This window comes from Candoia aspera, chromosome 7 (genome assembly GCF_035149785.1).
Source record: "Candoia aspera isolate rCanAsp1 chromosome 7, rCanAsp1.hap2, whole genome shotgun sequence".
In the NCBI taxonomy this organism is placed as follows: domain Eukaryota; kingdom Metazoa; phylum Chordata; class Lepidosauria; order Squamata; family Boidae; genus Candoia; species Candoia aspera.
The window spans coordinates 31,245,975-31,273,536 of record NC_086159.1 but is presented as its reverse complement, the minus strand read 5'-3'; the positions used below and the strand labels follow the sequence as shown (position 1 = coordinate 31,273,536).

Here is a 27,562-nt window from a genome sequence, read left to right as displayed (position 1 = left end):
TTCACTAGTTCAGGTCATCAAGAGTGACCCTATCAGAGGCTCTCAGGTCACTGAAGCTACAGAGCCTTTCCATCATATCAAGCTAGAAAGGAAAACTACAGTTTAGCACTATTATGGTCCAGGCCATTGTGTGAAACAACACTCAAACTCCAACTGCATAAGTCAATCTTATGCATGAATATTTTGAAATATTTGTAAGGTTTTCTTTCTGTTTATAGGATTGTCAGCAGATTGCGATTGTATTGTACATACTTGCTGAGAAGGAAATCTTGGATTCAATATGCACATCCACTTAAGAAACTGCACACAAAGGTAACTTCCGTACTGTCAGGAGCGCAGGCTGCACTGCCATCCTCCCACTCCCAAAATTTCTCTTTTGGAGAATCACCACATGGAAGAGCTCGACTCTTCCAGGAGCCCTCAACAGCCCCAGAGGCCTGTTTGGGACCTCGGTTGCATCTTTGTGAGCTTGAAAACAGGGAAGCGCAGAGGCGGCCGGGCACGGGAGCTGGCACTCGCTGCTCCCGAAACCTCCTCTTCTCTACGTGAAAGACCCACCTTTATTTTCTTTCTTACTTCATTTCTGGTAGCATTGCTTTGTCTTAGTATTTTCAAACTATAAACCGCCCTGCATACTTGGCAGGAAAGCGCTATCGTTAACACCACTGCATCAAGGAATAAACAGAAACAGCGCAGTCTCAACTATTTAGAGCTTCCCTTCCGGCGTTTCAGTCCCCTGCCTCATTTGCTGCCGAGGCGGGCAAAACCTGTAGACAGAATATCCTTAGTCCCAATCCCACCTCCCACCCCCGCTTCAAACCTACCGCCGACAAAAAGCGGCGCTCGAGAAAGCACCTCTTGCCGAAAGCCCCCAACCGCCCGTTAGCCTCCCAGATGGATTCCAGCACCGGAAGCTGTCAGTCACAACGAAGCTCCGCCCCTCGGGAAAAAAATAAAAGCGCTCCAGTGGAAAGAGGAAAGCGGGAGCTGCTGTACCGTAGTTCCAAATGCCTCAGTTTTGTAATCTATGTGCTGCGGTTAACCGTAGAGATAAAATTGAAGAGTCGCACAGGGGCCCGAAATTCCGATTGCCTGTACTGTAGAGCGTTTGCGTTTTCCGTTGTTTAAGCCCAATCCGTGATTTTTGTCTACTTGCTGTAATTTAGAACTAGTAGAGCAATGCAAAACCATTTTAAAAGCCTCGACGCGACTGCGGGGAAACCTAAGAAGCAGGAGACGTCTTGGAGAAAATCGGTGAGTGGAGATGATGAGAGACAGTTAGGGTACTGATTTTTTTCCTGCAATCTGAAAAGTGTCTTGAATGGATGGTTTAAGATTGAAAACAATTGTTTTTATTTAAATTTGGAGAATGTAATCCACACACACAAAAAACACAGTTTTCATGGGGATACTTGATCAAAACAGCATGCACTATCTTTGGTGCCAGCCTTTATTTATTGAGAAATTGGTAACATATCCAATCATAGCTATTCTAAAACCTTTTTTTCCGATTGCTTTATAAGACAGCACCTAGCTGAAAAGCTGAGTAGGGTCACGCTCAATTAGTACATGGATAATAGGGAAGTCGAAAAAAGAACCTGGAAGAAGGCAGCGGCAACCTATCTCCTTACTGTTGCCAATACCGACGTATTCCAGGGCCTATGAAGTTACCAGGAGTCGAATTCGACTCGAAGGAATTTTACCGTTTTGCACGAGCAGATTTCAGCGGGCAAGAGGAGAAAAAGTCTAAAGGAAACAAAGCTCATCTGGACAACGGAACACGTTATTCTAATGTAATCTGGCCCTCTTCATTTCATTCTGAAACCTACCGCGCGCTACGCTCAGTTATAAATTGAACTCACATTCTCACCACCCCGAACACGTAACCCCACCCAACAACCTCCTAACCTCTTACTACTCGTTAAAATCTGGGTGTCCCACCCCTTCCGCACATTCAAACCAATAGCGTGCGGCAAAGACAAGATCGCATTGTCCTCAATGATGCCGTCCACATGGAACAATTGCGTAAACTCTCTGATCCCGCCTATCTACTGTTCAGCACTGCTCCCTCACAAGAGGCCCGGTGACAAGCGGTCTACCACGTCTTATGGGGCGACGCATGCGTGAAAGGAGCGTTCCCCTCACCGCCCTCCCTCCGCCCCTTTTCAGTCACCTTCTGTCAGTTGGTTAGCCCCGCAATAGCAGTCGCTGCCGGGAGCCGCACGGACCAGGCCGGCTGTGCTTCTCTCCGGCTTCTTTATTTCCCCAGCGGCTTCGGCAGGGGAGGTCGTCTTGGCCTCAGAGTCTTTCTGCAAGTTCCCCTTCCCGTTTCCTCTGCCAATGTCATGGACTCGCCTCCGATGCTGCACTCGGTGAAGCTCTACGTGTACGACCTGTCCAAGGGCATGGCTCGCCGCCTCAGCCCTATCATGCTCGGTAAGAGCAGCGAGGAGGACATGGAAACCCCACCGCCTCCTCAATCTGTGATAGGCTGAGGGGGAAGAGGACGCGGGCGGCTGTCCTGTCTTTACTGCCTTTCGGGGGAAGAAGCGACTGCTCCGGTTACGCGGGGCTGCGGGAGCAGGCGAGGCTCCTCCGTCCCTCCCCAGGCTCCTAGAGAGAAGCGGTGAGAAGCTGCGGGCTTGTGCTTCCGTTCCCCTCGCCCGCCCGACCCAGGCGATGTGCGGGTCTTTAACGCGCCCGGTCTCCTCCCCGCTCGGGCTATGTAAGGGGCGGCTTTAAGAGGTTTGATGGCCCCCGGCGGCGGCGACAGCAGCGCTTTGCCTCGCTGAGAGTCACAACTTTTCCCACCGACACAAAGGGAGAGGGAGAAAGGCTAAGGTCGACGCTCGAAACCCGGTCCTTTCCCAGGGTCGTTTAAGGTGGTTATAGATGGGAGCGATGACTAAGGATGGGCTGAGTTCAAAAAGCCACAAGACAAAATGTCTCTTTCGGTTTGTCAGAAAGGGTGTGCTAATGGGACCCCTAGGAAGAACGCTCACTCACACTTCCACTTTTATAGGCAAGTTACAGCAGCGACAAAAGCAAATCTAACTCCAGGTAAAGAGTACAGTCGCTACTGTATACTGATGTCCCTAAACCATTAAAGCGGCAATTATTTGAATAATTTAGTAGAGGAACTTGTTACAGCTGTATTACAAATGCATGCTTTTGCTCTAATTCAGAAGAGGTGAAAAGTAGAACAAATCAGGGTAATTCCATTGTTCCTAAAAAAACTGTGATTCCAGGTGCCTGTGCCACTTCTGTAACCAGCTTGTAGTTCTCCATGTAATTGTTGCAAACTCTTGATCATTTTCTTACTGGCATTTGAGATAAGGGTAACTGTTCATTAGTCTGAACATTCATTTGCACGGCCTTTTTTTGGTACCTAATAGAGATTGATCTTTTCATTCCTTTGGTCACTGCTGTTTCCCAGTCCAGTTTACAAACTACGAACCACACTTTAACAGCATCATCTTGTAAGATTTTAAACAGCTTACTACTATTACATCAATTCCTGTTGTTAGCATTTTTTTCATTGACCTATTTAACTTCATTTTCCAAAATGTTTGGCTCTAGTCATGGCCACATGTGTATCAATGATTTTGGGGTCTTTCCATATAATCACACCTACCTTATTTTTATTTCTACTTTCTCCATTAGACTTTTGCCTTCTATATCTTTTATTATGACCATCTTTGTGTAAAGGCTTTGCTTGGTTTCTCTAATTTTCTTAAATCTCTTGTTTTTTCCATTTGATTATTATCCTCCATTTCTTTGCTTTGCTTCTCTAGATATAACTTCTTGCTCTTCTTTGGAATTCAGTTTTTAGGTAGGTATTTTTTTTCCTATTGTTGCCTTTTCCTTTTGCCATTTCTCAGCTATTTTCAATGTATCAGTAGACAGCCATCTCACCTTCTTTTGCTCCTGACAGCATGAAATACTTTAATTGCTTCATCTGTAACAATATGACAGATTTCTATTAGGAATTCTTCAAGGACATTATTGAATTTACTTCACTGAAATATATTTATTTACTCAATTTATATCCCACCTTTTCATTCAGAGTTCAAGGCAGCATACATAGTGCCTCCCCCAAGTTTTCTCTATAACAACCTTGTGAGATAGATTGGGCTGAGAGAGAGCAACTGGCCCAAAGTTACCCAGTGTGCTTCCATGGCTGACGTGCACTAGAACCTGGGTCTCTCTGTTCCTGATTCAACACCTTATTTCCTAAACGACACTGACTCTCTATAAACCTATTCTTTTATCTTTACCACCTACTCAAATGGAATACGGCTGAGATTACATCTTCTTGGCTTGATCATTTCATTTCCTTTCTTAGTTGAAGTTGGAAGTTCATGATCTGAGCTGCATCAGCATCATGTCTTGTTTTTATTGGCTGAACAGAACTTCTCCATCTTTACTTGCAAAGTATATGGTCAATCCATATAGTAACATCTGTGTGTATAGTAGTTTAGATTGGTGAAAAAAGTATTTCTTATGAACATCAAATTATCATGTCAGAATTGTGTTAATCTGTCACTTGCTTCATTTTATATAACAAGGCCAAATGTCCCACACTATTGTACTTCAGCATTCCAGTAGCATTTGATGAGATCACATCTTTTCTGCTGTTGTATTGACAGGTTATTGCATGTCAGGATAGAACTATTCAGTATCAGCCTCCTCTGCATCTGTGGGGTGCAGGGATCACCTTAACACTTAATTTGGACTTGAATTGAAATCCTCCTGTCATTTTTTGAGTTGTATCCAAGCACTGGCTTTAACACTTTTTTTTACTAATAATTATGACTATTTCTTTTCTTCTTTGATGTTCTTGTTCACTGTAGAATATCTGGTGCTCTTCTGATGTGAAGTGACGCATTCCAGCTTTACAGTTCACTAATTCCCAGAATGTCAATGTACAGACTTGATATTTCTGCTCTGGTTACATCTGGCTTGCCTTGGTTCATGATTGTAACATTTGTTGTATCAACTCTCCTTGCTTGTGTGTGTGTGTATAAATACACACAAACATATACACATATCTTTGCAAGATCAAACTTGTATTTTGTCTCTGGGCATACCAGCAGCTGAATATTCTGTCAGCCTTAATCCAGCCATATGATCAGCATCAGTACTACTCATAATTGCCCTCTACTCTTCCTTGTTAAACCCTGCCTCCCCCCAGAGGTGTTCATCTTCCAGTAGGACACTGCTATTGTCCTAGTTATGAATGTCAGTTGGTTTTCTTGGTAGAATAGTGGAATGGGTTGCCATTTCTTTCTCCAGTGGATTGTGCTTAGTCTGATCCCTCAACTGTGATCTGCCTGTCACAGGTGGCCCTTCTGGGAGTATGTGCTCCCAACAGTTTAGTTCATAGCATAATTGGGATGTACAGTTTCTTGTACCACTACAAAGTGATGATCCTTGAAAGTGTTAAATCATTTAATTTCATGTATTTATTTTAAATACGTAATATTTAATCAAACCAGTTTACCTTAACTACTTGCCTATAATCAGTAACTTTCTTCTTGATGTAGCATAGTGGAACCTTTATTCTTAAAATTAATTTCCAAACAGTAAAAGCTGCAATCAGATTGGTATATGATCTTAACATTATATATCACTGACAGAATAAAATCGTGGAACTGTGGATCAAACCAAACCTTATGTTAAAACTATCCCCAGATTATTGATGGAAAATTATTTTTAATCCATAAAATATATCCATTCCTTTTACCTGCAAAGCAGCACTGAACTTAGATATTCAAGTTGAGTTCTTATGTATCCTCAACATACAGATGTACATTTACAGAGTAAATATCTAGATGTTGAGAGATACCACAAACCTGAAGGCCAAAAAGAGTAATTTTTTTTAGAAATACTACATAATCATTTGCTGTTTGTCAAAGTGCTATATTTCTGTTTTCGAAAACAAGACAAAGTGATATGTTGTATGCTGCTTACTACTTTGGATACTTTTAGTAGAAGAGCAAGATATAAATATCAAACCATTTCATTATTTTTTAATGTTTGCCTTATTACTTTCATTCATATCTGAACTTGCACTGTCATTGTGATGAGGAAAACTGTAAGCATAACAAACAACTCATTTGAGTTTCCACAGAATTGCAAGTACCTCCCACACTGAACTCTGTACTAGTTAAAGCTAAGCTATTGCTTTTATTGTGCATGCTTAGGCAAGTTTATCCTCTAATTTCCAAATAGAGATTAAACAGAAGATTTTAAAAATCATCTTCCCACTTAAAAACAACTAAACAAGAAATTCAAATATTAGATTTATTGAAGAATCTGCAGAGTCCAACTGCATATATGCCTTATCAAAAGCAGATACCAATATATCCAATAAAATACTGTAGAGATAGTATTGAAATTTCTGTCATATGCTGGGAATTGAGCACAAGGGCAATATTCACTTGATGTATTATGTTGCACTGATGATATATCATTTCTATTCTTATTAGGTCAGATGTAAATAAAAAGAAGTAATTCATCAATAAGTTTTATTTGATCTCTTCTAAGATAAAAAATTCTATTTACTCTGAATTGTCTTAACATATTAATTATTAACATATAAATATTATGAATCAACTTTACAAGTTACATCACAAATCTGTTATCAGCCTGCCATACTTATAGTCTTCAAGAAAAAGAAAAAAGGAGGTTTCACAAGTTTTCAAGGAATTGAGGTAGTTTAGTCTCACCTATTGAGCTCCTTCTAAGAGAAAACTAATTTAGAGAGGGTACATGTTACTCAAAAACTAACACTGTGTATTCTTCATGAAGACTGATATACAGTAGTTCTTTGTCAGCTAGCATAAAGCTCAAGGGGTACACATGTCAATTTGACTGAGGATAGCAGATATAGAATCTCCTTTGTTTTAGACAGACACATATTCTAAAGAGTGTATATGAAATTGCATAATGAAATGTGAATAATGATGGGAGGTAAATGGTTACAGCATATAAAGTTGCTGATAATTATTGTTTGTTCTTTTGTATACAGGTAAGCAGCTAGATGGCATCTGGTGAGTAAGTAGTCTTAAAATTAATTGGAATGTTCATACTATGGGATATCCTTACAGTTATGCTCTACATGATTTAGATAGTGTAGTCAAGGGATAAAAATTAAGAGAGAAATCTAATTATTTTGGTGTAGCTACAGTCAAACAATGCAAAAAAAAACCTTTCAAAATGGAGCAGGGGCAGTGGGGGAACAAAAGAAATCCCCCAACATACTAATGGAAGCAAGCATTTGTCATGAAATGCTAATTGACTACTGGAGGTGAGAGGTAAAAGCTGACGAAAGAAGAATGGAAACGGAAGGGCTGAAATTCTGAACATTCTGCAGTGTTATACAAGTAAGACAAAATATTCTGTCAAAAGGCAGATGAGACTGAATAACCTGTTTGCATTTGTATTACCCTTGATAAACTGTTTGGCAATATACTGGCTAGAGATTTACTCTTTCTTTTAACTTACTGTTTGTTTATTCTCAGGCACACCTCCATAGTGGTCCACAGGGATGAATTCTTCTATGGTAGTGGGGGAATTTCAAGCTGTCCACCTGTAAGTTTACAGGAGTCTCAGAAGTTATTTTGTTTTTTGTCTCTCTGTTTCCCAATTGATTTCAATTTATTTATTTTTGTATTTTTTGAAATTAGTATTACCATTCTTACATAGGGAGATTATATACTTCAGTACCTGTATAATTGCAAGAACAAATAGTTAGAAATGAAATAACTAAACAAAGCTTTGATTAAAATGGATAAAAGAGGAATAGATGACAAATGAAATTTTAAAGCAAGGAGGAGGAGATTACTGTTATTATCCTGGCTTTCTACCAAGAGGACGTTTAAAGCAGTTAGAAAAATAAGATGTAAAAAAAATTAAGGTTTACCCAAATATCTTTCTGCCTGAGATAAAAGACTAGAAATTAATTAGTTTCTTAACATCAACAGTGGCAATGGGATAGGATCCTCCATCAGACTTGAGGACAATGAATTAGTTTACAGAAACAAGACATGCCGTTCTGCATCCCTGAACTCTTAAGAGAGAAGAGTAGCTGGGGTATGCAGGAAAAACACCCTGGGACTGCCACCCCTTACCCCCCTAGCTTCTATTGCCTGGATGGTTGCCTCACATTACCTAGCATTAGGCCTTGCTCTGTATTTTGTATAGTATCCCTTGCTTTGAATATTAAGTAATCTTTTCAACCCTCCAAAACTTGGTTTAAATAAAAGATAGTTCTGAATCTCATTTCCTAATGCCATCATGATGCAGCCAATGCTGATTTTAGTTTAGCCTTGTATAGTAGATTGTGTTTGTGTACTGAAATGTGAAATTTAAGAGTCGTATCCCCACAATTGACAAACTGAAGTCTTCTAAAGCCACAGTATTTCTCTCTTCTGTAAAACAAGATGTGGGGAAGTAGGGGACCCACATCACTATCAAAAGCAAAGGTGTTTTTCTTCTCCTGCTGTTCCACATCTCCAGATTAAGATTAAAAGAGGATCCTTTGGAATGTGACTGTCAGTTTTACTAGTGATAGCAAATGTGAGTAAGTTCTGGAAGTTTGCAGTTGGTGTGAGCAAATTTTGGAAGTTTGCAGAACATTTCCAGCTTAAAATATTCTGTAAAAGATAATGAGAAGTTTTCTTGATGACTTAATAACCTAATGAATATAAATTTTATAGGGTGGAACACTACTTGGGCCTCCAGATTCTATTGTAGATCTGGGATGTACTGAAGTTTCAGAAGAGCTCTTCTTGGAATACTTGTCCTCACTGGGGGAATCTATATTCCGGTGAGACTCTGCTGCTTAGTTTTTATTCTAATATTCTGTGAAGGGGAAAATTTGTTAGAGCTCACATAAACATACTTTTTATGTTTTATGTAAATTGTATGTAAAATTCTGAAATTATATGCACATGCTATATTTGAAGTCACCTCAGATATTAGAATATGAGGATAAACGAGGCAGAGTCATTATACTATGCTGATTACTTTTGATTGTTGCAATGATGTCACCTCTGGATTGATGTACCATATAACAGAAGGTTTGTATAAAGCCAACTAACTATAGTTAATGTTCTTGTTTCTGGCCATATAATCCTTTAAATCAGCCTTTCTCAACCTTTTGATCCTGAAGGAACACTTGAAATATTTTTCAGGCCTTGGGGAACCATTCACATTCAGGCTCAAATATAGGCCACAAGTTACAAAATTATTATATTTGTTTCATGAGTAGGCCTATCTATATGCATTAACGGTGTTCTTAAACTAAAAATAAAGAATCGAACTTACCTCTTTAATGTGAAGTTTCCTGAATTTGAAATATTTTTTGAAATAAATTGTGATCTCCCAGGGAACCCCTAGTGACCTCTTGTGGAACCCTAGGGTTCCACGGAACCCTGGTTGAGAAACCCTGCTTTAAATAGAATTAGAAAAGATACACCCTCTGTTTATTTATTGTCATTGATTATCCTATATCAAAACACTGAAGTGTTTAATTACATTTTCCTTTTTCTCCCTCACTGATGAGAAGTGGAATGTCTTGGATCATTCCCCTTCATATGTTTTAATCTCATGGTTTATTGAGCAGTACAAGTGTACAAAGTATTACTGATGTGTGTCTATTAACACAATAAAACATACTACTAGCAAAAAAAACATAAAAGCAGTAGAGGAGAGAAATTGAGATTCAGTGTTGACCAACTACAGGTAGTCCTCGTCTAGCAACTGCCTTGTTTAGCAACCATTTGCAGTTATGAGGGTGATGGAAAAGTAACTTTACAACTAATCCTCACATTTACAACCTTCACAGGTCTGTAAAGCAAAGGAAAGCTGAAGTAAGATCATAAGCACAGTTGTGGTTTCACTTAGTGAGCGCTTTGCTTAATGACCAAGTTGCGGGTCCCAATTGTGGTAGCTAAACAAAGACTACCTGTAGTTAGTTGGTTGGGATTAAGTTAGAACATGTATATCCACATTTTTATAACAATTGCTTTATAAAACAATTTGATCTTTATAAATAAAATCTGCACTAACACTTGTATTGTCTCTCAATATTACACATATAGATATTGCAGAGCAGTTGCAAACTATCAATTTAGCATTGATATGCTACATTCACAGTGATATGTAAGTTTAAAATGGTTTCTGCCTTCCAATATGCAAGAAAACCACTTTATTGGGCATGTATGGAAGCCACAGTGCTAATTGTTGAACTGAGTTTAGGTGAGGCATCAGTAGGGTAAGGATTAACCCATTTCTTGCCCTTAGTTTCTTTATTTTAGATGCCAACAAAATATGTATTTTCTTCAGTATATTTTAAAGAAACCAGTAGAAGGTCAGCCTGACTAGGGGAAACTGTAGGCAGAAAAGGGTTAATGAATCCATTCTAGCTTTTGTATTTGCAATTTCTACCGGAGCACTGACTTTTTAAAAACAGTACTGGCTGTACTCTGTTCACATAGACGTAACATGTACAGTACAGCAATCCTATCTGTGCATTCTCTCTCTCTGTTTTCAATTGCATGTGGAGGGAAATGGCATCATACTTGCTCTCTTTGTTGCATCCATATGATCACTTGCCAGTGTCATGCATAGGAGGGAAATGTGTCAACAGGGGGACTGCTACAGTTATATAGGCTCACTGTATGATTTAAAACTTGGATCATACAGTATCTTGAACTGCAGAGGGAGCCTATACATATATAGGCAACGATCTACTTCATATCATTTACCAACAATACGTAGAAAGCAGCAGACCTAGGTGGCAGAGGTGTGATGGAGGGAGAACAGCCAGCAGACATGATCCTGGTGTCCTCCTCAGTGTATTAATAGCCCAAATAGGATGCAGTTGGTTTTTGATCTGAATGCTGTATATGTTATTCTTTATATGCTGTATATGTTATTCTAGAGTCCTTGTCTTATTTTGAGACTTTTTCTGCATACTCATGTTCATTCTGTTTGATTTTTTGTGGGGAGTCACAGTGGAGAGTCCTATAATCTTTTTGATCATAACTGTAATACGTTCAGCAATGAAGTGGCACAATTCTTGACAGGGAGAAAGATCCCCTCCTACATTACAGATCTTCCATCTGAAGTCCTTGCAACGTAAGTGGATTCCATTTTTATACTGTATACTAGGTTTGTACTGCTACTTTGCATGATGAGTTTAACAGTCATGCCTTTTCAGAAATTTTAAGGGCATGCTTTGACAAGACAGCTTGGGACAGTGATCTGCCTCCTAAGTCACCTACAAGCAAATGACACTAAGGTCCAAGCTATATCAAACATATTAAAAACTAAAAAAACAAAAGTATTCTTAAACTGGCCATTCCAGTGTTGAAGAAAAAGAGAACCACAAGGCCCCACTACAGAATATGCTCCCAATTCGTATCAGGAGCTATATTAACTTTCTTCTGAAAACCCTTTTCCAGGGCTTGCCACCCCTGGTGGTAATTCAGTATACAGTAACTTTTAGGGACAAATAAGAGCTAAGGTATATGATTTGGGGGCATAAAGCCTCAAACTAAATCAGCTGTAGCATGCAGTCTAAAATAGATGGCAGGGAAACATTTTTTAAATGTCATTACACACTGTATTGGGGCATAAAAAGATGCTCAGTAACTCCACCCTTTGCCAGGAAGATAGGTCATGCTTTGGGCTGTAGGTAACTGCCGTTAAAGCAGCATACAGTGTGTGTGTGTGCCAGCATCCACCAACAGGGATAGGGAACCTTGTGTTGTCTGGGGCTCACTACTATTAATAGTAGTAGTACTAGTTCCAGTACTAGTATTTGAGTCCCAAGGTCCTAGAGCAGGGCAGGGATTTCCAGGGGTAAGATTGACTGGTTTGGTATTAAAGCTAAAAGAAGGCTTGTTTCAGTTGTTTTCCTCTTTAAAAGATACAGGAAAATATAATTGCATTTCTCAGTAATGTGCCATCAAAACCAGGAAGCTGCAAAAAAGAGGTACAGGTAGTCCTCACTTAATGACCATTTGTTCAGCGACCATTCAAAGTTACAGTGGCACTGAATGAATGGTACTTATGCCTGGTCCCCGAAGATATGGCTGTTGCAGTGCCCCCACCATCACATGATCAAAAATTGGGCACTTGGCAGCCCACCCACACTTACAGCGCAGGGATGTTTCAACTCCCCCCATCTCTGCCCTTTTGGCTGTCCTGCACAGCAGCACTCCTTGGCAGCAGCAGTGGAGGTCCCAGTGGTGGTGGAGCTGCCAAGGCCCGGGGAGTTCCAGCAGTCTCAGCTGGCCGACCCAGCCCCTGGGTCTCTACTTCAGCCCCAGCAGCACCAGCACCACCACTGCCAGGGAGTGCTGCCTCAAGCCCTGCACCATGGCCAGCCACTGCAGTGTCACGGCACAAAGCCCCAGCCACCCCTGCTGCCCTGCACTCTGCTAGCCCTGCCACACCTGGGGCTGAAGTAGAGGCCTGGTGGTGGCAGCAGCAGGCTGAGACTGCTGAAGGTCCCAGGCCTCTACTTCAGCCCCAGCACCACCACCGCCAAGTAGTGCCACTGTGCAGGGTGGCCAAAAGGGCAGAGATGGGGGGGAGACAGGCAGGTGGGGAGAGTTCAAGAGGCCTACCTTGCCGAGGCTTGGGGCTAGGAGGGACCAAGCCAGGAATGGCTTGGATCAGGGTCAGTCCTCGCCTAACAATCAATGGGATTCAGTTAACAATGGCAACAGGGACTGCTGGGATTTCTGTGGCTAAACAATGTGGTCACGTGATGTCATACTTTACAACCGCATTGCTTAGTGACAGAAATTCAGGTCATAATTACTGTTGTTAACTGAAGACCACCTGTATGGAGAAAAAAGAACTCAGTGGACTCCCCACCCCTGCCCTTATATATGACCTAATGTATTGAATATATTCTTACGGCACACCTCTTCAATGTGCTTAGCAGTTCACTGTCAAAATATATAGAGTTAATTGCAGTGCAACTTAGTATCTAGTGCTGCAGAGCTATGAAGCAAAGAAACACAAATAAAGCCCTCAGAAAAAAAGGAGACAAAAGTGAAAACTAATTCCATGTCTCTGGGTTCTCTGTTATTATAGAGAAGGGTCTGGGTTGGCTTCCCTTTTCTTCATCCTGATTTACAGATGACTTAGATATTACCTTAGGATCATTTCCCCATATATGTCACTTATGGACTGTGTTGAATATGAACAGCTAGTCTCTCCCCAAGGTTCTGTAGATATCTTGTTGTTTTTAAATTACCTTTTTCAGTTACAAAGTGATTTGAAAGCTTAAACATACTCTTCTCCCATGCTTCGTTGCTGCCACAGACCATTTGGACAAGCACTACGACCACTTCTTGACTCCATCCAGATCCAGCCACCTGGAGGAAATACTTTTAGCAGACATAATGGACAGAGCTAGCAGACACAGTGAAAAATGTCTCAACTCACAAGGGCATTTCCTCTAAAAACTCCACTGTATTAGATTCCTGTCTTATAAATTCATGCCAGGGTTCAAAAGTGGCATTTCAGACTTTATAGGGAGAATATTTATTGAATTGCATGTCATGTGGTGCTACCAGAAAAATATGGTCATAAAATCAAATAGTGTATTTACTTATTAAAGCTGTTTTTGTCTTGGTTCACTTTTTTACTATTCCCTGCTGAGGAAGTGGAGATAAGGAAATCCACTTGCATAGTTTAAAATAACAGGGACACCTAAGCCATCCCTTCTCAGACTTACTTATTTTCATTACCTTTGTTACGGTATTTGTGTAACCTGAAAGTGTGAATTTAACAATATTAAATAACAATAAGCCTGAACATGCTTTTAACTTTTTGTAAGAGAAAAAAAACTAAAAATATTCACTGTGAAATTATTTTGAGAAATACTTCTTAAATAGAAAATATAAGCCAGTTCTGCAATAGAAGTAAATGTATGCAGTAATAGATTTCTAAGTTTGGATGGGTGATGCCAAAAAAAAATTTTGCTTGTCTTGAAAATCAGATCTTTCCAGTACCAGAAAGAATAGCCCTTAACCCTTACACTATATTAATCCTTTGTATGTTAAAAAAAAGTACTATGGGTAGAAATAAGGTCTTACTGTAAGCAGTGACACCATATTGTAAGGAAGGCAACTAAATGAATTTGACTAATACAACAAATAACTTATATCATTATTTTCACAAGATGACAAGACTTATACAATAGACAAATTTCAGATAAGAGTGTAGATTAGTAATGTATAATTCTGGAAGTATATCCAAAATCAATTTTAAGACCTACTATTTTAAGTCTGACATTTAAATCTATAAATATAGTTAGATTGGCTATGTCCATTCCCATAAACTCCCTCTTCTCCATATGCCAACATCCAGTTTGAATCAGGAGTATCTTGTAGCTGTTTTTTTAAAACAAACAGAAATTGGCTATTTAGCCACATTTTGGACCCACTTCACTTTTCCCTACAAATACTTGTAATAGAACACTTGGGTCAGCTATTTAGGAGCAAACAATTAGGATATGCTCTTCCTCCTTCTCTCTACTGAGCTTGATTAAGAAAGCATTACATGGCAATGACAGCTGCTGAGAATATTCTGCTTACACACACACACACACAAACACAAACCTTTCCCTCAAATTCAGGCTACGCCATTATATCAGATTTTCATTAATTAAATTGGATTTTTTTCAAGCACTAGGAGATCTGTGACCTTTTCCTTTGAGAGGCTATTAATTTGTCTTCATGTTCTGCTAATGCTTGAGAAGAACATAAGAAAATCTGCTAATACTGTACTCAGAGATATATTCACTTGTACCATTACATACTGTATTAAAATACAAACCTAATTAACCAGATTGTAGTCTAAAGATATTTTGTCCATTTTTTAGATGAACTGTCCCCTATCTGGTCTTACTGTAGATATGATGGATCAGAAGCCCCATTATCTCTAAACATTACAGGACTGCTTGCTGGGATTTGTAGCCCAAAGATACTGGTGGATGCTGGATGAGAAAAGCTGTGTAAGGTTGAGGCTCAGAAAAAATTCCAGCTAGGGAAAACTGGAGTTATCCTTCTTTATGACCAATAGAAAGGACTAGGTGAATAGAATGGCAGAGAAATGAGATAGGATGCTTCATTGATCGCATGCTTTTGAAATGCCTCAGAACTTTTGTGCTGAATTTTCAGATTGCAATCTGGTAACAAAGTATTTTTCTATTACAGAAATATATTATACCTATATTGATTATTGCAACAATGTAAGAGTTGGAGTGACAGTGAATCTGGTTCTGAATGTTCTTTCAATAGGACATATTGTACCTGCTTTTAGAACTACCATCTCTTCTCTATCACAATCATTTTGGATGCATGGTAGGGGAGAAGGACTGCAGGTATAAGATATAAACCTTTCTAAAAATTTACTCCATCACATAGCGGAAGCACCAACTGATTTCTTAAACAGTAACTTGACTTCTTAAAAGCTACATCCAAAACACACATACTTCCCTGTGAGCTCCAAGAAGTCATGCTTTCTAGTAAGCTAGTTTTGGATTGTAGTTTTAATAATGGTAATTGTTTGTTTTTCTTGTGTGTAAATGCTTCTGATAATTCCTTCTGTCAATTTTTTAATATACATTTCTCCATTTAACTAGAGCAGCTGAGCATGTGGAGAAATGGAGAAAGTCCTGGTATTTATTTGAACATCTTTTTGGAACTTTCCTTCCCATAACTTTAGGAAATGCAATGTAAATTCACGTTTACTCAGAAATAAGTACCACTTTTTCCTACAGGATTTATTCACAAGCAAGTTTGCAACCTTAGGTGTCTTCACTAGAATTAAAAGGAAATTTATACTTGTTGCATGATTGATCCTGTTGTCCTCCCTGCTGCTTCCAGTAAAGAAATGACTCTTTTGCTGTTCTGTAATACAGTGTAGGCTCTATTTTCAGAGAAGTGTAATATTTAGAGCTTCACTGAATAGAGTCCTCAAAGAAGCTGCATTTCAACACTGGCTCTCAATTCTAGGAGATGAAAGAATTGTATGCTGTAACCCCCTCCAATTGACACTGCTGACTAAGGGCAGTCCATAGACAATAGGCCTGCTTTATAATTGTTGAAAAATATAGCTGCATTCATATCCAGCATTTTCCCCCATCCCTTATATTTATAAGTCTATATAAAGTATGCAACATATGTACATGTATTTAAATTGATACTCTTCTAACCTGTCAATGGGCATGGAAAGCTGAGCGGCCTGTGTACGACAGCAGAGGTCTGGCTTAATAAACAGGTCTGCCATTTCCAGGAATTCCTTATTGTTCTTGTTTTATAATTAAAATAAAGCCTTTGTCAGAACCCACTTTGGTTTGCTTGTTTTATTTAGGCATTGCTGCCTTCCTGTTTATCTTGATAGTTATACAGTAGGTCCCCAGTTTAAGAATGTCCCAGTTTACAGATGACTTCTAGTTAAGAACGGACTACCATAAAGCCTATTAAAAATTCAAGCTAAGTACAATGTTTTGAGTTAAATATTATGTTTAAGATGTTTTAGTGTATTTGGAAGTGTTTCTTAAGTGTTTTGTATACATAGAAAGGTTAAATACTATATACTAAGACAAACATTTGAGTAACTGATGCTAAATAACTGCTCCAACTTACGTACAAATTTGACTTAAGGACAGACTTAGGAACAGAACTCATTCTTAAACTGGGGACCTGCTGTAATGTAAAATGTCGTCATCCTAAAGAGGGTGTGTATTCTGCCAGAGAAAGGAAATCCTCTAGACACCATAGCACTCACTGGATAAAATATGTTAATTGCATAGAATGAGCCCTAAATAGTTCTCTCTTACTCTGCTGCCTGCTTAACAGAGAGAGTGATTAGAACCTGCACAAAAAGATTCCTCCCCCAGCTGCATAGATTCTAAGATATTCACTCTTGGAGGAAAAGTAACAGTTTTATTGAATTATCTTACTCATCCATCTGAAAGAGAAGTCAGCATGACTTCGTGATGGGGGCTACTCCAAGAAAGATGCATCTCTATGGAACTTGAATGGCTCCCATATCCCATATGTTGAAGTGGGATTTTATTGGTTAATTATACAAAGTGTATATGACCCCAAACCATGCTTCATGCTTTCAATCACTATTTGGAAAACATGACTACTCAGCATATGCAGATTCTGTGATGGCCATACACTGCTTGTGCTGGAGATGTAAATAGTTTGCTTCCAATCACCCTACAATCAGCCATTTCCCTCTCCAAATTATGGGATTTGGGTTGACTTTGCAGTGAATTTTTAATCCTAAATGATACATACAGGATCACTAGCTAATTTTCATGTGACAATGTCTTCCAGATAATTCCCAACACTACAGGGTAATTGCTATTGTAAATCAAGCAGAGCAGAATTAAAGAGATTTGCAGGTCATAAGGACATGTTATGGTCAATATTGGAATGTATTTGCACTTTTTTCTCCCTATTATTTTGGTATCCCCACCCACCTCTTTTCCTATCACTTCTATTTTTCTTCCCTCAAAATCTATTAAGGAAAGGAACAATTAGAACTGATTTTTAAAGGCATGGATAGGTACAATTGAGGTACCTATGGGTGAGTGGATTTCTTTATTGAGATTGATTATGATTATGTGCCATCAAATCATTTCCAGCTCCTAGCGACCACACAGATTTTCTCCATGATGATGGAGCAGAGTGGGTATGTTATGGGTTCCGTTGTCTAGGGAGCTACGTTTGGTGAGCCCTAGGTGGCAGGCCTTTTCTGCTATAGTGCCAGCATTGTGGAACCTTCTCCCCCCAGACATGAGGTCAGCTTCATCACTCCTGAGATTTTGAAGGTCCCTCAAGACCTGGTTAAGCCAGCAGGCCTGAGAACCTCAGGGGACACAAGAATTAGTGAGGTGGCTCCGTTAACATCCCTTTGCCTATTATTTTCTTTTTCTGTTTTAGTTCTGCTTTTATAGTTTTTAATGTTTTTCAATAATTATTATGTAATGGTTTTAGGTAACGTTTGTTTATTTATTGTTTTATTGGATTGTTGTACGCCACCCAGAGTCACTTTTTATGAGATGGGTGGCCATATAAATTGGATTAATTAAAAACAAATTATCTGTCCCTAACCTGGTCTTTCAGGTCTTCCAATAGTGCATTCATCAGCACTGTAACTGAGTCCATCCACCTTGCTGCCGGTTGTCCTCCTCTTTCCTTCCACCTTTCTCAGGGTTAGAGCCTTCTTCAGAGAGCTGGGTCTTCACATAAGTGTCTGAAGTAGGGTAATTTGATCATTTGTGGTCATTTGTGCCTTGAGTTTGGTTGATTTGTTCAATGATCCATTGGTTTGTTTTCCTGTCTGTCCACAATATTCTCAGGTGACTTCTCCAACACCAAAGTTCCTATCCTGCTTCCTCGAAGTCCAACTTCCCTTCTATACAGGGAATTCTGTGGCTTGCACAATTCTGATCTTTGTAGGTATAGAGACAGCACAGCATTTGAATATCTTTTCCAAGGCCTTTGTGTCTGCTCTACCAAGTGCTAGTCTGCAGCTATTTCTTGACTGCTTGTTCTTTTACTCCTGATGGTTGATCCTAAAAGGCAGAAATTATTTACCACTTCGATATCTTCACTGTCAGTTCTAAGGCTGGTTGTTCTACCTGTTGTCATTAGTTTGCTCTTCTTTATATTTAATTTTAGTCCCATTTTTTCACTATGCTCCTTGATGTTTTTCACTAGATCCTTTGCATTTTTGGCTATCAGGATAATGTCATCAGCATAGCGCAGGCTATTGATGTTTCTCCCTCCAGTTTTAAAACTATGCTCACCTTCTTCCAATCCAGCTTCCCTTAATATATATTCAGCATAAAGCTTGAATAAATAAGGGGAGAGTACACAGTCTTGTTGCACTCGTTTGCCAATCTGGAGCCAGTCTGTTTTGCCATGTTCTGGCCATACTGTGGCTTCCTGACCTGTATATAAGTTTCTCATGAGGACAGTGAGATGTTCTGGGATTTCCATTTTTCTGAGCACTTTCCACAGCTTGATGTGATTGACGCAGTCAAAGGCCTTTCTATAATCAATGAAGCACATAGTGGCTTCTTCTGATATTCTTTGGCTTTCTCAATTATCCAGTGTGCATCAGTAATAACGTCTCATGTTCCTTGGCCTTTTCTAAAGCAAGCTTGAACATCTGGCATCTCTTTTTCCATGTAGGGCTCTAATCTGTATTGGATGATCCTAAGCAGTATTTTGCTGGCATGTGAAATTAAGGATACTGTATGATAGCTTGTACACTCTTTTAAGTCTCCTTTGGGGGGGGTATTGGAATGTAGCCTGACCTCTTCCAATCTGTTGGTCACTGTGTCATTGTCCAAATTGCTGTCATAGCTTGCTTAGAACCTTTACTGATTCTTCTTCTTCTGTTACTCACCATATTTCAATGGGTATTCCATCATTTCCTGCAGCCTTCCGACTAAGTAATGACTGGAGTGCTGATCTAATTTCATCTTCTACTACTAGAGGTTCTTGTAAGTAAGGAATATCTTCTAAGGTATCTTGGATGTTGAGATCTCTACTGTAAAGCGTTTCAGTATACTCCTTCCATCTTAGTTTGATCTTTTTACTATCTGTCCTTTGGCATCCATTAGGAGACCAATTTGAGGTTAGAATCTCCATCTGAGTTCAGAGTTCTTTTGGAAGGATTTCCTTGCTTTTTTTTTGTCTGTTTCCATCTTCAATGATTTTACAGATGTTGTTGTAATACTACTTCTTGTATCTTCTGACACAGGGGTCCCCAAACTCTTTAGCTCATTGACTGCTTCATGAAGTTTCAGATTGTTCATAGACCCCCAAACATTTATTATATGAAAATAATTTAATAAATACTACTTTAATAGTAACAACAACAACAATGGATAGTCCCATTGACCTTTGGGGGTTAATATTGAGCTCTCAGAGAGCTAACAGCTCTCTGAAATTCTTTGTTAAGTTCCTTTCTGAGACTCTTCTCTTCTCGGCAATTTCCACAGTTTGTTCTGACATCCAGTTTCTTTCTTCTTTCTTCATTTTTGGCAGTCTCTTTTCGCATTCAACTTTAACAACTTCTTTAAGTTCGTTCCATAATTCCTCTGGTTCTCTATCAATGAAGTTCAGTACTTCAAAGCAATTCCTGATGTTCTCCTTGAAAATGGTGGGTATATGTTCAAGATCATATCGTGGAAACTTTGTTCTTCTTCTTTAGCTTAACTTGGAACTTGCACATGAGCAGTTCATGATCTATTCCACAGTCATCAGCACCTGGCCATGTCTTTGATGGTATAATTGAGTTCCTCCACCTCCTTTTAGCAATACACCACTCCGCATTTAGTGACTACCCTGGTCAGCAACCATTCACAAATACAACAGTAATAAACAGTAACAAAAAAAATATTTTCTGAATAATGTGCACATTTACAACCAAATTTTATGTGTCTGACAACTATGCATACCGGAGTGAGAGTAACACTGGCATAGCTGTACAAGAGAACTTTATTTGAATGAGACGGCAGTAACCAGTGATCTTTACAGCACCTCTCCTCAGTCATGTGTTCACTTAGCAACCACTTCACTTAACAATCTGGTTGTTGGAACAGAACTCGGTCGCTAAGAAGGAGTGTGTGTGATATGGTCAATTTGATTTCTATGTACTTTATCTGGTGATGTCCATGTATAGAGGCATTGTTTTGGTTGTTTGAATACACGGTTAGCTATGAAGAAATAATTGGAGTGGTAGAAATTGATAAGTTGGTCTCCTGCTTCATTTTGGTTTCCTAAGCCATACAATCCAACTACATTTCCCTCTTTAATGTTTCCAACTTTGGCATTCCAGTCTCCAATCACAAGCAGCACATATTGTTTGCATGTTCTGTCGATTTCAAAATAAACTTGATCATAAAACTCATCAACCTCCTCTTCTTCTGCATCAGTGGTTGGAGCATAAACTTGAATGATTGTCATATTAAAGGTTGTCCACGAAGTCTAAACAATATTATTTGGTCATTGATTGCATTGTAGCCAAGTACTGTCCTTACTATACACTTCCTAACTATAAAAGCAACACCGTTCCTTCTTTGTTTTTCATGTCCTGAGTAATAAACAGTGTGATCGTCTGACTGAAAGTGTCTGATCTCATTCCATCTTAATTCACTAATGCCTACGTTGACGATCTGTAATTGTTTCATTTTCTCTTTCACTGTGTTGAGCTTTCCTGTAGACATCTTCTTACATTCCATATTCTTACTCTAATTATCTTTGCAGCTCCAGATTTTCTTTTTGAAAATCAGCAACTAGACATCCTAGGGGCTTTAATTTAGCCACATCATAAAAACTCTTAGTACTCCGAAAAATCTTCAGCTCTTCTCAGGAGTATATTGAATGCCATCTGACCTCAGTGACCCATCATCTGGCACTATATTGCCAACCATTTTATACTTTCTATTCATGTGGTTTTCTTGGTAAAAATACAGGAGTGGTTTACCATTGCTTTCTCTTGTGCAGGATGAATTAATGCCTTTGCCATTGTCACTACAGCAATCATCTGCCACCAGCATCTTCCTATATCACTGCTGCCCAATATAGGTGCTGGTTTGCTTTAGCTGGGCAACTGGGATGACCTTCACACCTTGGGTGACCCTGATGGAAATATATACTCTTGGCATGCACTGTCAACATTCTTTGCTTATCCCTCCCAAGAACACACACACAAACATACCACCACCACCACGATAAGGCAGCACAGCAGGACTTTGAAGAGATCTTTACTGAGAAAGGAGATGATATTTTATATACTGTTTATTACCTTCTTACATTTCCAGATGCAAAACTTTTCCCCCATTTTTTGGCTTTTCCTGTGTCTCTCTTTCCTTTTCAATTTTGTTTACAAGACAACGTTGAGCTAGCCATCCCCACTGTGATTATTTATTTATTTGTGTTCCATCTTTTTACCAATAGATGGCACTCGTGCAGAAAAGCAGTATAATTAAAACACAGGGAAGTACTAATGTTTGACCAAATTCATCAGCTAAAAACACACATCAAAGAGTAGTTAGCTATTTAATTGAGGTTATAATTTTTTGAATTAAATTATTATGTAGAGCAATTCTGCTCTTGCAAATATAGATATTGCAGCTAGGGGCAGGAGATGATACTAAGTGCTTTTAATGGGTGGTGGAAAAAACTGTAGCTTTCTGTTAAAATTAGCCATAAATGAGCAGGTTAGCTGAAAACAGTGGTCCCTGCCTTAATAACCTGACATCTAGATTACTGTGATGTGTTGTACAAAGGGCTGCCTGCAAAGCGAAAGCTTTTGCTGATCAGAACACTAACACTGCCTGTGCAAATACTTCAGAACTGGTGCTTCACAATTAGCAGAAGTGCATACAAAGCACATCTCTTTGAAGAAATGAAGCAGCTGCATTTTCTTCCATGCTTACAGAGTTGCTTCATGAAATGCTCCTGGTTGCCTCCACATGCATGTAGATGAATAGCTGCTTTGCTTTTTTCCCAGTGAGCCTGAAAATAGCCTGGAAAAAGACATGGCTGCTTTATTTATTAGAAAAGAGGAGCTTTATACATACACGTAGCAATGCATTTCAGTCAAAGCATTTTCACAGTCCTATCAGTTACTGATAACATACAAAGCTGGAATCCCATTACACCCATTCTGTGATACCTCCCTGGCTGCCTGTTCACATCCAAATCCACTTCAAGGTTTGGTTACTGAGTTATAAGACTCTAAACAGCTTGGGTCATTACTGTATTCTGGAACATCTCTGCTGAAACATACACCAGACCACTTTTTAAATATCCTGCAGGGGTAGCGGGTGTGGTGGTGCCCATGATGCATCATGCCTGAGATGGTTGTGACCCAAACCAAGGTCAGGTGAGACTCTTGCTGGATCTTCCTGCCTTTGAAAGTGCACTTGGCATCTTCAGTACACTGCAATTTTTTTTAATTGCTCAAGATGTACCTCTTCTCATAAGCCTTTGAGACATGCTACTGTAGTAGTGTTTATCTGCTGAATGATAAATACAGTTTGTATTATTGATTTTTTACCTTATAGCATTCTCTAATTTACTAAGCCACTTTTATTTTTAAATAAAATGCAGTATATAGATTCAGTCAATAATAGTAATCAAAGAATCTTTATTCATCAGCAAGCTTCCCCTTGAAATTCTAAAGATGAACTTGCAAATACTGTATGCAGACATAGCATAGGGAAGATTCCTGTGGAATTAGGGCTTCATGAGTCAAGACCTTGCTTCTCATTGTTTTCCATACTCAGTAGTAGTGGAATAAATTGTGAAAAAGAGCAAGTCCATTAAATGTTTACATAATAGAATACAGACTTTGGTTATCTTGGTCCTGACCTATGTAGGAGTATATGCAGAATACCTTAATAAGCTGAAGTTCTGGGGTCATTATATCATTTACAAAATTGCCCTGATGTATATAATTTAAAGGTTCCACAGCACTGTCCCAGCCAATAACTAGAAATGCCATAGCTGTACTACAAGTTGACCTCTTAGGCCAAGGAGGTTATGAAAGAGGAATACAGATGTCTGATCAGGAAAATAACAGTTTGTCACAATCACCTTTTCAAAATTAGGCAAAATGTCAACTGGTTTATTGCAATAAATTGCCCGTAGGTGGCACTAACATACATTATGCCTTAATTAATTCTTCAGGACCTCAGTATGTTGGGCCTTGAGTTATAATGATGGGATGTATTTATAGCCTCAGATCTGCTTTTAGCAGAGAAGAAATGTTAGGAAATGATAACTTTCAGCGGGTGAACAATAGACATGTGCAAAGTATTTTGAAACACATCACTTTGAGTTCAAAATGCTCAATTTCAAACGTGAAACAACTATTTTGGGTGCAAAACAGACTGTTTCCATTAGTTTTCAAAGCCACTTGATCAATAACTTCCAAAACGGTTAAAATAGCTTATCTAACACTCAAATGGCTTGCATTTCATACTCAAAACTGCATTTCAAATTCAGAATGGATTGAATTCAGAATGTTTCACACACATCTAGTAAGCAACATAGGTCCTGAACACTCTCCAGAAATGTCTTTTTTCTGCTGCAGTTTGTTTAGACTGTGGATTCTGAGATGGATGGTTTATCCCAGGGCACCCATATGTGCTAATTATTATATTTCTACTATTGTACTTCTACCATGCATATAGAGAAAAGTATAGGGCAGCTAATAAATAATTAAATGTAGCTAAAAGTTAAAAATTAATCCAATCCTATGGTCCATTTTATAACCAAAAATGTAGTTCCTTCCAAGGAACATGGTGCAAAAACTACTTTTTAAAAGAATAATGGTCTGCCTTTTGCTGTAAAGTTTCCAGACATAACAACCTACAGTTAATGATGAATTTCTCACCTTTGATAGCAATGCTTTGGAATTTCCCAACAGTTTTGCCAATATCAGACAAAGAACATTCTCTTTCAGAGTACTTTTGATATGTTTGAGCCAGACATCAGAGAAAGTCAACATAAAACAAGGCAGTTTCAGAATATATGTGCTACATTCAGTGGGGGGACATATTTTATTTATTTATTTATTAAATGTGTCCCCACCCATCTCACCCATCAGGGAATTTTCATAATTCTATATAATAAATGGCAGCTACAGAGTCACTCAGAATTCTATAGCTTATCTGATGTTTAGATTTGAATCATGTATACCTATAAACAATTCCTAGGGGCAACAAATCCATTTTCTTTTAATGACCAGAATATCAAAGGTCCTCCTCACTTGGAACAGCTCACTTGGACAATATTTTATGGCTTATCCTTGCTGTTGTTACTTCCAAAAAACAGCTCTAACATGAACTTTAACATGTGTTCAGTCAAGTTAAGCTTTCTTTCACCAATGTCTGAGATATCATTCATCTACTGAGCTGACTGAAATCAGTAGCTACAGTAGCTACATTTGCCAGGAGAATGTTTGGGAGCAATGGTGTTGCTACTTTCTAACTGCTTGCCTGTTCAGACATTGACCAAAGCTTCAAGCAAGGCTACTTGTGATCTATTTTCATTTCACAATCTCTGGGGTTGGACCATTCTAACAGAACCCCCTCAGAACAAGCTTTTCATCCCTGAAGGTTTTACCAGGGCCAGTTGGCAGGCAGAGGCTCTACATATGTGTGTAAGCATAAAAACATGCACACCCATGTGCAGTTGCATACCCACAGCCTGGCAGTTAGTCAATAGATACACTGTAAAGACAGCAGCAGCTATTGCGTGCAGGCGGCCAGTTTCCATAAGCGCTACGTATAAGGTAGCAGCCTTGATAAATCTCAGTGAACACAACCAGTTCATCCTTCAAAGGATCACATTTCTCCTGCCCACTACAACTCATCACATTATAATTGTGATCTCAAATGAGTAACATCAGAGAGATACAGGGTTATTATGGAAACCAGCCGAACCTGTAAGCTCAGGCAAAGAGATGCCTTTGCAGCCCACCAATCCTTTTCTTCCTATCTCTTGAGAGTCTACATACAGTCCACCCCTGAATTATATAATCCAAATCAATTCAGAATGCAGTAGAATATGAATGCAATAAATAAATAAAACTCTAATACTGCCTCACAGCCCATTGGGATTAATCAATAATCCTAGCAAACAGAAATAAAGTTCATCCCATCTCCCTGATCAGTCTAGATCCTTGCAATAAATGCTAGGTTATACTGGTAATTCAGCATTATATCTTCCATGGTTATTATTTTCTCATTTACCAACACAGCATTCAACAGCTTTATATTAAGATTCAATATATCTTAAATCAGTATGTTAACGCAGTAAAAAATAGTATATTAATTAATTAAAGAAAAAGAATTTATCGATAATTATCCAGAAATTTCTAGGAATTATGAATACCATTCATGTGCAAATGACTTTATTTTGGCAGATTTTATGAATGGCAAAGTGGTAAGTGCATTAAGAATTTGTTTTAGGAGTTGAAAAGATGAATATCACAATGATGTTGTTAATCTAAAGTACCTCACATTTTAGCACTGTAATTAAAATATATTTAAGAAAAGCAACTATTTAAACTTGATGACTCAATTTGGCTTTGTGTTTGAATTTCCACATAATTGGCCCATATTAAATAAGCTGCTATTGATTTGAACTTGCACAGAAACCATTTTTAGGGCAATAGATGTTCTGGGGGAATAGAACCAATTGCTTCAACACAATCTGAGCCACCTGATGATCTCTCCCATATGATGGTGAGTACCCTCCTGGGCAGAAGGGACATAGTTCTATAAATTAATAAGCAAGCAAGCAAGCAAGCAAGCATAAGAACCAAGATGGAGACCAGGGGATCTCACAGCACAAATGTCACAGGTTCTCAAAACTACCTCTGGTACCTCCATACAACAGGAACAAAACTACCCCATAGTGGAACCGTGCTTCCAATTCACAACTCATATAGCTGACTCAGGAGAACATTGCAGTCAGTTGTATCAGAAACAATCAATACATCACTTTATCCAAGAAAAATCTTATATCGGGGGAGTGTCCATGCCAAAATTGGACCAGAAACTCTACAGAAATGTGTCTAGAAAATATGGGTTTATTCCAGAAACCACAGAGTTGTACACATGCTCTAAGGTTTTTGCCACTCTTCAACAATACAGTAATCACACTTTTTAAAAAGGTGCTGTTTTAAAAAGGAAAGGTTGTACCACTCCTTCCTTCAAGAAGGGCTTGCATCTTCTCTGAAGACCCAAATCTATTATTCTTCCTTTTAATAATTTCATCCCATCTTCTGCTTTCACTGCAGGTGGTGTGTACACAGACATATCAAATATTAAACTCACCTTGCAGATTCTGTTCTTTCTTTTGCATCATTAAAAGATAGCTGTACCCCAAGATATGTTAGCAGGGAGTAAAGCCAACCTTCATACATCTTTTTATGATCTTGGGTCTTCTACATGCAAGTGATAAAAGTGGTTTGTTGTTTGTCTCTCCTAGGTTACAGAGGAGCAAAGGGACCAGGATTTGTCATTAAGCTGCTGGTTGCCACACACATTCAGATTCCTCGGGGACTGTTATTGGCTATCTGCCAAACACATACCTTAATTAAAGAAGAATTAATATCCATTGATAGAAGTCACGAAGAGTCAGAAGCGACTGAACAAATAAACAAACAAACAAAAAGGTTTAAAATAGTTATAATGCACCCTTGCTGTAGACAGTAGCTTACACTTGGTGTTTTAGGGGTCAGCCAAAAAAATTTAAAGCTTAAAATTTTAAGGCAATGTTTGCAGGCTTGATTAACTGATCTTTTAAATAAAAAGTTAGAACTTCCTAATGTTATTTTCAGCAAAGATAATTAAATGGTACGTGTTGCTTTTCTGCCTTTGCCCAGAGCAATGATTAAACAGGAATTTTAGTGTGAAGATTTGCCATGTTCCAGATGGCATAGATTAGCTGATCTTGCCTGATATTGGAAGCAAAGC

At 38.8% G+C, this 27,562-nt stretch overlaps 1 protein-coding gene across 1 annotated transcript; it reads left to right on the top strand.

Moving 5' to 3' along the window:
* The first annotated feature begins 2,174 nt into the window (after positions 1-2,174).
* On the top strand, positions 2,175-16,383 carry DESI1 (desumoylating isopeptidase 1). Its single transcript, XM_063308311.1, has 6 exons — positions 2,175-2,436; positions 7,034-7,055; positions 7,527-7,596; positions 8,724-8,833; positions 11,026-11,148; positions 13,351-16,383. Exons 1-6 carry the CDS (start codon positions 2,346-2,348, stop codon positions 13,442-13,444), a joined length of 510 nt encoding a protein of 169 aa, XP_063164381.1. The 5' UTR covers positions 2,175-2,345; the 3' UTR covers positions 13,445-16,383.
* Positions 16,384-27,562: the final 11,179 nt, after the last annotated feature.